General features: G+C 42.5%; 1 protein-coding gene across 2 annotated transcripts; it reads left to right on the top strand.

The window, feature by feature from the left end:
- The first annotated feature begins 2,781 nt into the window (after positions 1-2,781).
- PTTG1 (pituitary tumor-transforming 1) lies at positions 2,782-9,985 on the top strand. Of its 2 annotated transcripts, none has more exons than XM_012730059.1 (6): positions 2,782-2,837; positions 3,263-3,363; positions 3,693-3,874; positions 5,450-5,543; positions 8,985-9,143; positions 9,851-9,985. In XM_012730059.1, exons 2-6 carry the CDS (start codon positions 3,273-3,275, stop codon positions 9,928-9,930), a joined length of 606 nt encoding a protein of 201 aa, XP_012585513.1. In that variant the 5' UTR covers positions 2,782-2,837; positions 3,263-3,272; the 3' UTR covers positions 9,931-9,985. The 2 variants fall into 2 exon arrangements, with proteins under 2 accessions (XP_012585513.1, XP_004689873.1); XM_004689816.2 differs by having other exon boundaries at positions 2,788-2,871; positions 3,690-3,874.
- The last annotated feature ends 2,608 nt before the right edge of the window (positions 9,986-12,593 follow it).

The following is a 12,593-nucleotide window of genomic DNA, read 5'->3' as shown; positions in this document are numbered from 1 at the left end:
GTAGTATTTATGACTTGCCAATTATCCTGTTAAGGTATAACATAACACCAAAATTTGGGGGTGTGGGGAAGCGGCAGCTTTGATAGGAATATCTGATTTCCTTTCCCCCCTTCCCATGTTCTATTCGCTTTTTAAAAAGTCTCAAAGTGACATTCTTTTCTAATGTAAGGAATGAAGATAGATAAAACCCTTGCCTCAACAGAGCCCACAATAACAGACCTTCGTTGTTTTTTTTTTTTCTTATTAGAAACTTGCAGTGCGTAGAGTTTAGGAACATAAACACTGATTTTTACGGAGTGATGGATGAGGGAATAAAAACTGTCAGACTAGTCTGATAGTGAATAGAATCTATGAATTGCCGACACTTTGTTTTTATCGCCTTAGAATATAATAATTTCTGAAGTTTGCTTGGACATGGTGAGGTGGATTTAATTCAAATCACCAGACACAAGCAGAAGGCACAAGTCCCAGAGGAAGCAGAATGTACTAGACAAGAGGGAAAGACCGTTGTTAGGTTTGGGTTCCTCCAGGAGGCGTCTGTGGACGGAAGGAAGCTGGGGTTACTTCCCGGTGAGGTGCTGTTCCTAAAGCCAGAGTAGGATAAACTGGGTTAGGGAAGGGATTAGATGTTCTGAGGCAAGGACGGTTTTGCAGTTGGGATTTTCCTTTATAGTTGGGAATAGTAAAGTGAGTCTGGGTCTCATTGATAAGTGGATACTCAAAGTTTGGATGGTTATAGCATTTAAAAAGCACCACATGAGGTAGTGAGACTGAATTTCCTTTGTCAGGGCAAGAGTTAAAGACTTTAGGAGGTAGAGGATTCCCACTTGGGAGTTGTAGGTGTTGTACAAATTTGGTTTCAAAAGTGAACAATTTGTGCTGATGATGTAAGAGGGAACAGAGGCGTTTAGAAGGAGGTATAGTGAGAAATAAGGGGCTAGATGGAGTTAAAAAGTATGCAGAAGGGGCAGTAAAGGCTCTTTTCTTAATGCCTCATACAGTATATTGGAGGAAGGAATGCAGGGGAGGCATCACAAGACTGAGCACACAAAGGGGATAGGTAAAAGGGGCTAGTGCAGTAATTGACAGTCATAAAATCAAGGTCCTCAGGCACCAAAGCCCGAGGCCTGGTACCCAGGTGAAGATAAGGACATGGAGATGGAGATGAAGCTCACTAGGGAATCTCCCCTCCTCTCAGATTCTATTCAAAGTCAACAAACTTAGGCTCACAAGGAGTGAGCCCCTCTCAAAGAGAAGCTGTCTATAGCTGGACAGTCTCTCCACCAATGCAGGGGCAGCAGCTTCTCTGCCCACTAGTGCCTATGCAGGCGCCTTTCCCATCCACTGTGTCCCTCTGCGGGGCAGCAGCCTTCCGTGACCATTCCGGGACTTCTCTGCATTGACCTCCCCCAGCAGAGGCTGCTCTCTCGGCTTCTCTCCTTGCAAACCTGTCCCTTTCAGGGCAGCTTCTGCCCACTTGCACTTATGCAAGTGTCTTTTCCTCTCCTGTCTGTTTCTAATGAACTTACTCTTTAAATATAAATAAGTCTCTGTCTCATGAAGAATCTTGCTGTGTGCCGCTGAAAGGGGAGCTCTGGTGAAACCTTTCCCAGAGTAAACCCAAGGAACCCGAACTCAAAAAATGACATCACTTTGGACCAATCCCTTTTGGGTGGACTTTTACCCACAAAAGGATGGGTAGCTTCAGGTATATGATTTCGAAATTACATTCTTTGTCTTCTGTGTTGTATACTCATTGTATTAAAGTTCCTTTCAATTAAAGCTCTTATATCTTGTCTTGATGTGGTGGATGGCAGAACCTATTTAGAGCAAGCAGGTTTGGTGGTTCAGTGGTTCCCCTCTCTCCCTGCCCTGTAACACTAGTGCCTTTTAGATGTAGCATGAGTTATTTTACCCACCTGACTATATGTGTATTTATAGCTCTAATTGCAATAAAACTATAATCTGTCCATTTTCCTTAAAATTTCCCCATTTCCTTTCCTCCATTGTGGCCCCTCTTTTTTATTTAATCTGTTCTACTTACTCTGATTAGTTGCAGACATTAGGAAAAAAGTTCTTTCACCACTTTGTCTTGACTTCTTGGATTTCACAATATTTTCACTTAAGAAAGCCTGATCACCAGAGTATCTTAGAAAAACAAACAAAAAACCCCGTGTCTTTCTTTAAAAAAAAGATTTATTTATACATACAAGAGTTGGGGTGTAAACCAGAGGTGTAGGGGGTGACAGTATTCACCAGAGACAGAGTGGTGAGCAGAACAGTTGGACTGAAATACTCAGCTGAGGGGAGCTGGGCGGCAGACTGGAGAGGTCTGCTGTGCCTTGTGTGTGGTTCAGTTCCCTGGTCCAGTAGAACTCAGCTGGGCAGTGGCTGCAGGTAGATTCACCCTGCTTAGATTTAACCACTTGCACCACCAGCGAGGCCCCACTCTGTATGATGATATAATAATCACAATAATGATTTTGCTCTTGGGTTTAGAGACCAGATTCACTTCTCTGGCATAGATAATTCTGCGGGGAGAGTTAAAAAAAACACTTAGATGCCATAATCAAGTGTCTCAGGAAAGACAGTTCCCCGCCTCCCCAAACAAACTGCAAGCTTCCCAGAAAAAAGCTTTGGGGTGGAGCCAGAGGAGCTTGGCTCCCTCCCATTGGTTATTCTCGGGCCCTGGCCCCACCCCTAACCCGCCTCCCTAGAGGATGAACCAATAGGAGCGTGAGTTGTGTTTTAAACCCGGCGTGCGGCGCGACCTCGGGCTGCCGGCGTCCTGCGTGAGTTCGGCTGTTGGTGCTTGAGTGGTGAACCGAGAGGTCGCGGTGGGTGGGCGAGCGGCTTCGGGCGAGGAAGGAGGTTGGGGTCTGGGATCCAGGGTCGGAGTGGGTGGGTCTGTTTTTTGGGGGATTCGGGGCAGGCTGCTGACTGGGCCTGGCCCTTCCCCGGGTTATTTGTGGTGCAGAACTGAGGCCTCGGACCTCGTCCGCGACCCACGGCGGTTCTGTCCCGTTGAGTTCCAGGTCCTCTAACGCCTCCAAACTCTTCTGGAATTTAGAGTCTTTTCCGCAGACTTCTAGAGTTACAGTTGGGTTAAGTGCCTGTTGGCACAGACGGGTCTCCTCCCTCCGCTTAGCTCTTTTTTGCGTGGACGTGCTTGGGATGGAGTTAGGTTTCTGCTACGCCGTAGTTTTTTCTCGTCTTTCTTTTCGTCTCTAATGTCTGTTTCACACCCCATCCTCCCCTTCAGCTAATCCAGAATGGCTACTCTCATCTTTGTTGATAAGGAAAATGGAGACCTAGACACCCGCGTGGCTTCTAAGGATGGACTGAAGCTGGGATCTCGGCCTGGTAAGTGCTGCAAACAGTTATGCCTGTATTGGGCCTGTCAAGGACTGCAGTTTGGGGAATTAATATGCCGGTTTGGGGAATTAATAGGGGCGTGGCCGGGAGCGGGGGAAGGCATTTCTGTGTCCTTGCCATCAAGTTTAATGCTTTGGTATTGCAAAGTGTTTGTTCAATATATTAATGAGATTATTTAAGAAATTATCAATAACTGAAGTTCTCTGAGGTATCTATGCCACTAGCAAAACTGTGAGTTGAGTTTGGGGCCAGCCTTCATGTGGCCCAGGTGTTTCTTGCTCCAATAAGCTTATGAAGAGACTTTCTTTCTTCAGCAGCCAAAGTTTTAGATGGCAGAGAACAGGTTTCAGCAGCACATGTTGGCAAGATGTTTGATGCTCCGGCAGCCTTACCTAAAACCATCAGAAAGGCTTTGGGAACTGTCAACAGAGCCACAGAAAAGCCAGCAAAGATGAATGGACCCCTCAAACAGAAACAGACCACCTTCTCTTCCAAAAAGGCAAGTGTTGGCTAAAAGGACAGTTTAAATACATCAGCGTTTTTGACTCTTGATGATGACTAGAGGCATCCTCCTATTTTCTTATCCTGTGAGTAGAAGAAAATAGTAAACATGAATTAGCAGAGGACAGTGACACCACGTTCATGGACCTTGTTCAATATGTTAATGCGATTGTTTATTTTTTAAAGGTTTATTTATTTATGCATACAGAACTGAGGTACAGGTCAGAGGTGCAGGGGCGGTGAGAGGATTCACCAGGAACAGAGTGGGGAGCAGAACCAGCAGATTAACGAAGTACACTGCTGAAGAGAGCAGCAGATGAGTCAGGAGAGGTCTGCTGTGCCATGTGGATCACCTCCTGACGATTGGGGAATTGAACTCACACTGAAGCAGCTGCAGCTGGCTTACAGTGCTTCGCTCTAACCCGTTGCACCACCAGGGAGGGCCCTTAATGAAATTATTTAAGAAATTATTAATAACTAAAGTAGCTCATCAATAGTGTTGCTTAATCTGCCCTTACCTAGTGTTTTGATCAAATTGTTGGTAGAAGTGACTTAAAACACATGACCATCAAGAGGGAGGCTACTTTCCAGGAGGCACTTTAAGAGCTTTGGTGCTGCCTTCCTCCTCCATTCCCACAGGAACTCCACTGGTTAGGTGAAAAGTTTGCTAGCATGTTGACCTTTGTGTGTGCATAGCAGCCCAGGCAGTACGGTGGTGCTCTGAAAGATGACCCAAGCCCGCAGATGAACTTCATTTGAATAATTGTTTAATATTCGTTAGGAAAAAACTAGCACTTGGCATCCACTTCTGACTTAGAGGCAGTGTAGTCTATTTCAAACTGAACTGGCCTAGAGAAAAATGTTCAACAAAGATAGTGCAAGGATGTGGCCCAAAAACAAACAAACAAACAAACAAAAAAACAGAAATGGGATGATGACCTAGAACTGAAGTGTGGGGACCTGGCCATTGAGGTGAGTTTAGGCCCCTGCCTGTGATCTAGACTAAATTAGGAACATGCAGGCTTCTCTTCTGGCCAACTACTGTCCTCAAATGCCTCCCTGCCCATTCTGTACTAAGGAATCGTCTGTGGTGAACTTCTAAGGTCTTCGGTTGTCTCTTGCTGCCTTTTCCTTACTGTATTTTAAGAACCAAAAATGGTTTTTTACTATTTCTCATGCAAGTAATTAAGGCATACTGATTGAAAACCACTTTTCCAAGAGCCAAAAATGACTTCTAGGATTGCGTAGCCTGATTGATGCCCATGTTCTCAACCCATGGGGTTGTGTTAATTAGCTCTGAATTAACTAACTCTGCTCTGCTTTCTTGACAACTGATGCTGACAGGTGCTAATACTTAAATTAGTCTTAATTTGAACTTTTGAGCCATGTCACTAGAATTGTTTGCTGAATTATATTTGTGTGTGATCATGAGAACTAAGAATTAAGTTTTCTTAGACGTCTGTGTCAAATTGGTCAATTGGAAAATGTGGTGAAGTTATGTATCCTGGGGATCTCTACGATCCACTGACAAGGCATCCTGCTCACTAGTTCATATTTTCTTGGATTGTTTTAGATGGCTGAGAAGACTGTGAAAGTACAAAGCTCTGCTCCTGCCTCTGATGACACCTACCCAGAAATAGAGAAATTCTTCCCTTATAATCCTCTAGGTAATTTTTTTTGATATTGCAAAAATATTTTATTTATTTATTTATTTATTTTTTTGCAAAAATACTTTTGAGTTCTCTTGGAATTCAATTCAGGGCAACTTGATAGGGATGTGAGTGTAATATGTAACCCAAAACTTCAATGCTGAATGTGGTTGCTTTGAACAAACATTTGATGGTGGGATTTGTCAGACTTATTGTCTTTATTTGCTGGTTAAATATGTTGGTGGACCATCATTTCAGATCAGGCAGGGAACAGGCGCAAAGATGTGAGGACCTGTTCCCTTTTCAGGGAGGTTAGACATGTTCACTAACATTGAGCCAGAGTACAGCTGGCAGTTTTCCTGCCAGCCTGTTAGAAAGTGGGCTCTTGGTGAAGTTTAGTTTTGCCTGAACCATCTGCATAGCCTATGAGAAGCCAATGCTATACCCCTTTTAACATAGATGTGAAGTGTTTCCTATGAAACAACTAGTTTTTCAAGCTTAAATTTATTCACATTTGAGGAGAGCACACTTGTGACAGATACTGTGAAGCTTCAGGTAAGAGATTAGCAAAATGGGCGCTTCCCTGAGAGAGGCCATGACTTGGAGGAGAAATCAGTGATCAGTGCATCACTGGTATGTGAGCAAGGAGGAGGGCGGGTCTGGTAGGGGAGGGGGAGCAAGGGACTGGCCAAGCAGAAGCAAAAGTGTGCAAAAGTCCTGAAGTAGAAAAAGTACTAAAGTGGTACTTGGAAATTGTAAGGCAGAGAAGAACTATATAGCTGTAGACCTGGGGGCAGGTCCCGCAGAGCCTTAGCGTTCGGAGCTAGATTTAGTCATCCTACTCTATGTGGCTTTTATATATTACAAACCATTCCATACTTGGATGCACAAATTGACCACAATATAATTTTGAGAATGCTATCTGGAGAGTCAACTTTAAGGATGACTGAGTTTCACAGGGTATGTGATTAAGTGTTGATTAAATGTGTGGTACCTATGCTAATGGGAGTATTAGCAAATTGAGCATGCTGCATTTGAGGAGAGAGGGACTGTCAGATTGCTCCAAAGTAGGTGCATAAATAACTGAACTCACAGTGAATGAGGATGCTAGTTTCCTCAGGTTCTCTGACCACAAATGTTTTAAAACTTACACGTTTCATTAAAAGGACCTTGGGTATCTTGGTATCCCTTATTGTAAAGTGTGTTTCTGTGTGTGGACACATGTTTATTGGCCATTTATATTTTTTAACAACCTATTGGTATCTTTGTTTCCCTTTTAATTCTGTGGCTTTCTTACTGATTTTTAAAGAGATGTTTGTGGAGAAAGAATTCTTTCATCAGCTTACAGTTTCCTTTGCAATTCTGTAGTTTTAAGTAGTCTCATGCTCAATTCCTTTTTTGATTTGTGTGTTTTACTAGTCTGGAAGAGAGTAGACTAATTCCCGTTCCTTAGACTTTAGAGAATTTTCACATTTAAGAACAAAGATGGAGAGGGATATTTTCTGATCTTTAGAAAAAAACTCTTAGCCTCTTTGAAAGAGAAAAGACAATATTTAAATATAACTTTTGCTGTTGTTAAGAAAAGTCAGTTGTTTAAATAAACCCTAGGTTATAAAGTCCTTAGAGTTTAAAAAGGTATATTCTCTAGTAGACTGGTTCTCAAATTTTTTGCTTGAGGACTTTTTTGTATTCTTTAAACCAACAGAGACCCTATAGAACTTTGTGTGTTCATTTTATATTTCCTGTTTTAGAAATTTGAGAAATAAAAAAAAAATCAATTGGTTACACATAACACACCCATTACATTAATGTGAATTAATTTTTTACATCATTTTTTGAAAGATTGATTTATTTATGCATACAGAACTAGGGTACAGGGCAGAGCTGCAGGGGGTGAGAGGCTTCACCAGAGACAGAGTTGGGAGCAGAACAGACAGACTTGATGAAGTACACTACTGAGGGGAGCAGCAGGTGGTCAGGAGAGGTCTGCTGTGCCCTGTGGGCTACCTACAGGGCAGGGATCGAATTCATGCGGAAGTGGCTTCAGCTTCTTAGTGCTTCGCTCTAACCTACTGAGCCACCAGGGAGGGGCCCTATGTGAATTAATTTTTAAACTATAAAATAACTTATCCAAAACAAATTTAGACTAAGAAGACTGGCATGGTTTTATATTTTTGAAAATCTGCTTAATTTGGCTTATGATAGCTGGTTTCTAATCTTATGCAATCATCTGTGGTTTTGGTGAAGTGTAGGAAGAAAATCTGGCTGCATGTAGATATGTCAACTAGGAAAGGTAGAAGCAGCATTTTTATAGCCTTTTCAGGTAAGGGGTTAGTTTTCTTCGATAGCTCACTGGATTAACTATATCTCCCCTCATGTCTAATTGCAATGTGAAGTCCAAAAAAAAAAAAATCCATGAATATTTGAAATTCTGATAGTAAAATCCATTGATATAGTGATATAGTGAGTGTATCTTTTATCCTTGCATTTATCATGCATGAGTGATTCAGAAATATTGCTTTGAGAAATGTAAATGTTGAATTATTTCTTTAAAAGCAGTAATTAACACACTGATATCATCACTCATTGGAAAAAACTAAGTAGTCAGAAGCTGTCAAGCTGATGATTGCTGATAGTTTCTAAAATTCTTCTTGAAATTGTGACTTTTAATCATTAGTGACATTGCTTTCCTACAGTTGATTGATCTGTCTCATTTCACATACACAGTAGATAACCTAAGTCTGAGTAACTGGTTTGTTTCCCAGCTAAATGGTGTTTCAGGAGAAAGGCTTCTGGCGTAACCTGTGAATCAGAGACTTGCACATATCCTTTGTTTTTGAGATCACAGTGATGCTGCAGTGTTCAGTGAAAGTGCTTTATATGGCATATTTCTTATTTGATCACATAGAATACTGAAAAAAAATCATTCCTTTAAGATTTTTTATTTATGCATACAGAACTGGGGTACAGGCCAGAGGTGCAGGGATGGTGAGAGGATTCACCAGAGACAGAGTGGGGAGCAGAACAGGCAGGTAGACTGAAACACACTGCTGAGGGGGTTAGCGGGAAGACAGGAGCGGTCTGATGTGCCATGTGGTCACCTCTGGGGCGGGGGATCGAACTTGCATTGAAGCGGCTGTGGCCAGCTTGCAGTGCTGCGCTCCAACCCCTGGTGCCACCAGGAAGGGCCCAGACACTTAACATTTTTTACTGCAGTGAACAGTAGCAAGGAATGTGACTAGAGTTTATGCCATGGCACTAAGGCATGAGCAATTTCAGTCCCCATCGCTTTTGTACCTTTACTGCAAATGTCAACACAATGGAGAAGGCATTATTATGAATGCAATAATAGATACGACCTCATCTAGACCCTCACTGGAAGGGTCTCTGGCTCTCTAGGGGTCACACAATCACACTGACACCCACTGCCCTAACAAAAACACTGTCTCTCGGTGGCAGATTTTGAGAGTTTTGACCTCCCCGAAGAGCACCAGATTGCACACCTGCCTTTGAATGGAGTGCCTCTCATGATCCTCGATGAGGAGCAGGAACTTGAAAAGCTGCTGCAGATGGGCCCCCCTTCACCACTGAAGAGGCCCACTCCACCGTGGGAGTCTAGTAAGTGAGCCTGCACGCTTTGAGAAGGCCTACACACAGATGGTGTCATAGCCCGCCTCTGGCCATGGGGACAGGGCTTAGGGAAGGTTAACCTGGAGGTGGTTACTGCCCTTCAGACTTGAGGCATAAGGTTTCAGCATAATGAAAGCTAGTCTCGGTTGGTGGTGCTTTTTAATCTAAATGCCTGGGTAAAATGAAGTTAATTTGACATCCAGTGTTACATATGGCCAATGAGATGAGATGAAGCCTGTGGAATCTTAAATCTTAGGTTGTAAATTTAAGTCTAACAACTTGGAATTTTCATCCCAAGTGCTAAGTTTGTATCCAAAGCTGACTGAGGATCCAGGCATCTTCTTACTACAGAGGATGTGAGGTCTTGGGTCTGGTCTGTGGTCAAAAACCATTAGTTGTATATTTTGTCCCATGGTTCTGATGGAAGAACTTCTGTTAGGAATGACCTGAGTGATGTTGCCTCTTGCTTGGATCTCCAAAGAATAATAAAGTTTCATGTGCTTTGGGCTTTATCTTCTTGTGAATGTTAATTATGTGGCCACAGTTACATTGTAAGAGGTGGGGATCAGGATTCATCAGTATCATGAATTTATAAGTCATAAATGTGTGACTAAGAGGGACCACCAGTAGCTATGTTGGCATGGATGAGGGCTTAAGGATTTGCAGAAATTTAATAAGAAATTCCTGTTTCCTAGATGTGTTGCAGTCTCCTTCCAGCATTCTGTCAGCCCTGGATATGGATTTACCACCTGTTTGCTATGACTTCGATATTTAAATTTCTTAGTGTTTCTAGCTGGTGTGTGCATGTTTTTGTATTAATAAAGCATTTCTTTAACAGACAAAAAATTGCTGATCCTGTGATTGGTGTTCTTTGGATTGTGTGTAACAGTGTGAAGATTGCTAAAAGTATGTCACAGACCTAAGTCATGTGGCAGTACAAGTTTGTCTGATTTATAAAAAAATCCATTTTAAACCACTGTGTTTGTTTTAGCAGCTTTTTTAGAAGCTGCCACTGTTTTCTTTGAAAGCTCAGCCCCTCAAAGTGTACTTCATTTCTTTTCTGTGAACATTAATTAGTGACAGTTACTAGTTATTAATGAGAAGAACCACTTCCTGCACATCAAGTTGGTATGGATTAGTATTCCATATTGATAGTTCCATTTAGTTTCTAATTTCCTTTTTGCTTAGTATTCGGTAATCAATTTGAGAGGCTCTAAATCTCCTGAGAAGTTATGGCCTTGGAATCTTCAGTTTGGTTCTTTGAAGACTATAGCAAATAAATCACTGATGGTAAGAATGGTGTCCACCAATAGGGAACTCTATTTAGTTTACCCTATGTTGTGCATTGTTTTAAATATTTAATAAGCACTATGGTGTTTCCTGTCTCATCCTGTTTTTCCCTAAGAAAACAGTGCGAGTCGGAAGTTCATTGATAGACCAAAGACATGAAGAAATAGAAAACAAGAGTGCTAGATTTGCTTCCAAATCTGACATTGGCATCAAAATACTAGAGATTAATGGTTGCTTGTGGATTTTCTTTTTTGGGGGGTTTGGGCAGGGAGTAGATAGATGATAGTTAAAAAAACAAACAAAAAAACCCATAAATTGTTTGCTGTCATGTAAAATTTCAAACGTCACTTACCTCTGTGGAGCTTCTCTTGTAAAAGTAAACCATGCACCAGCAGCCCTAGTTTCTGTCACTCTTTGAGCTGACTGGTGTGCTGGCTGCCTCCTTCATATGGCATATGGCCTTTCTGTCCCACTCAGTGCTCCCTGAGGATGACCCAAAGGGAGAACCCAAATGCTTTCTACTCTTCTCGACCTTGCCATTGACCTCCCTTTACTTGCTTGGGCCAGGCAGTCCATTGAATTTGGTCCTTGTTTAATCCTCATCTGTGTAAAATGCCTTTCCTCTGAAACATCAGTAGTAACCGATAATCCAGGGAGAAGGTGAACCCCCATCTTCTTCATCCTTGGAGGAAACTGAAAGGTCCTAGATAGACAGACTTCCAGCAGCCTGACTTCCAGCTTTCCACCCAGAAATAACTGAATCAGTCTGCATTTCTAGAATTAGTAGGAAGGCTTCCAAGAAATGGGAGTAGAGTAGCTGGGTGCTTGACTTCAGGGAGAGAAGACTAGATCTGGCCACTTTGCTAACATTGAGCCTCCTTGAAAAGCAAAGCAGCATTCTGAACGACTTTCATGTTCTATAGTCAATTTAGAACCTTTGCAAAATGGTCTCATGCTGGAGGGAACAGGGCAAGGTGAGACTTCACTAGCTGGTTACTCCCCTCCCTCAGACCTCGGCTTGGTGTTCCAGTTTGTTGTGTTAATCAGAATGCAAAGTGCTTTTGAGACTTTGAGAGAAGTAAACAGATGCTTCTCCAATATATATACTTGCCATTTTGTGGGGATTTTTGTGTTTGTATATAATTTACAAAGTGGTGTGTGTGTGTTTGGCTAAATTATTTGAAAAAGCCTACAAGCAGCCCTGTTTGGAGATCAAGTCTATTCGAATGCCCTAGGGTTAAAGCTCATTTCTTCCAAGGCAGATGAGTCTACTACATCAAACTGTACCCCTGACCTATGTGAGGCTCACCATGCTGAGCTTACTGCTCCTTGCTTCAGCAATATTCAGGCTTCAAATTCCAATTAATCTTCAGCCTTTTTAACATGCCAATGTGCACATTCTCTTCCAGACTAATTCTGAGCAATAGGCGAAGTCAGGAAAGGATTGGGTCAGTACTGTGGTAGAATTGCCTAAGTTGACTTTAAACTTGCTGGGGACCAAGCCTATACTGGTTAAGTAGCCTGTCACCCTGCCCTGAGGTTCCTGTCATACAGAGGAGGAGACAAATGACGTGATCGCTATACAAAATGATGAGTCCAGTGCTGGGAGGGAGTGCCATCCAGCCAATCCAGGCCAGAGAAAACCAGGATTGTCTGTCTGGAGGAGCAGTGTGCATGGAAAAACATGGAGGGAAAAGCTTTTGTGAATGCCAGGAGGCCCTAGAACACAGCTTGCCTTTGTTTTTCATGTTTGGGTTGAGTGAGGAGAGTAGTTAACAAACTAGTCTGCATAGTGAGGCAGTGGCCAGATGGCTTTGTCAATGGTGTAAGAAGGTCTAGAGGCCTAGGGCTAATGGGGTGCCATGAAAATGGTTTAAGGAGGGAAGTGACAGGTCTTCCAGGTTGACATTTCAGAACCTCATTCTGGAGGTAGGGAAACCAATCTAGAAACTGATGTTGATGCCTTTGGGGTGGTAACTGGAGAAAGGCTTACAGAAAGTGTTAAGAGTTGGAATTGGCAGGGTAGTGAACGGTGGAGAGAAGGCACAGGAAAGAGTGAGTTTCACCCACTGAGTGTCCCACGTGAATGTTAAAAAGATGTCTAGTGGGAAAATGATCCCCATTTAGAATGTAATAAAGAGTATTCAT

Source organism: Condylura cristata, unplaced genomic scaffold, assembly GCF_000260355.1.
Source record: "Condylura cristata isolate star-nosed mole 26May11 unplaced genomic scaffold, ConCri1.0 scaffold00026, whole genome shotgun sequence".
NCBI lineage: Eukaryota > Metazoa > Chordata > Mammalia > Eulipotyphla > Talpidae > Condylura > Condylura cristata.
Note: the sequence above shows the minus strand (reverse complement) of the source record. Positions and strands in the feature narration are given on the sequence as shown.

Coding starts and splice junctions, on each gene's coding strand:
- PTTG1 (XM_004689816.2), top strand. CDS start 3,273: ATGGCTACTCTCATCTTTGTTGATAAGGAAAATGGAGACCTAGACACC. Junction 3,364..3,689: donor GAAGCTGGGATCTCGGCCTG/GTAAGTGCTGCA, acceptor TTCTTTCTTCAG/CAGCCAAAGTTTTAGATGGC. Junction 9,144..9,850: donor CACTCCACCGTGGGAGTCTA/GTAAGTGAGCCT, acceptor CCTGTTTCCTAG/ATGTGTTGCAGTCTCCTTCC.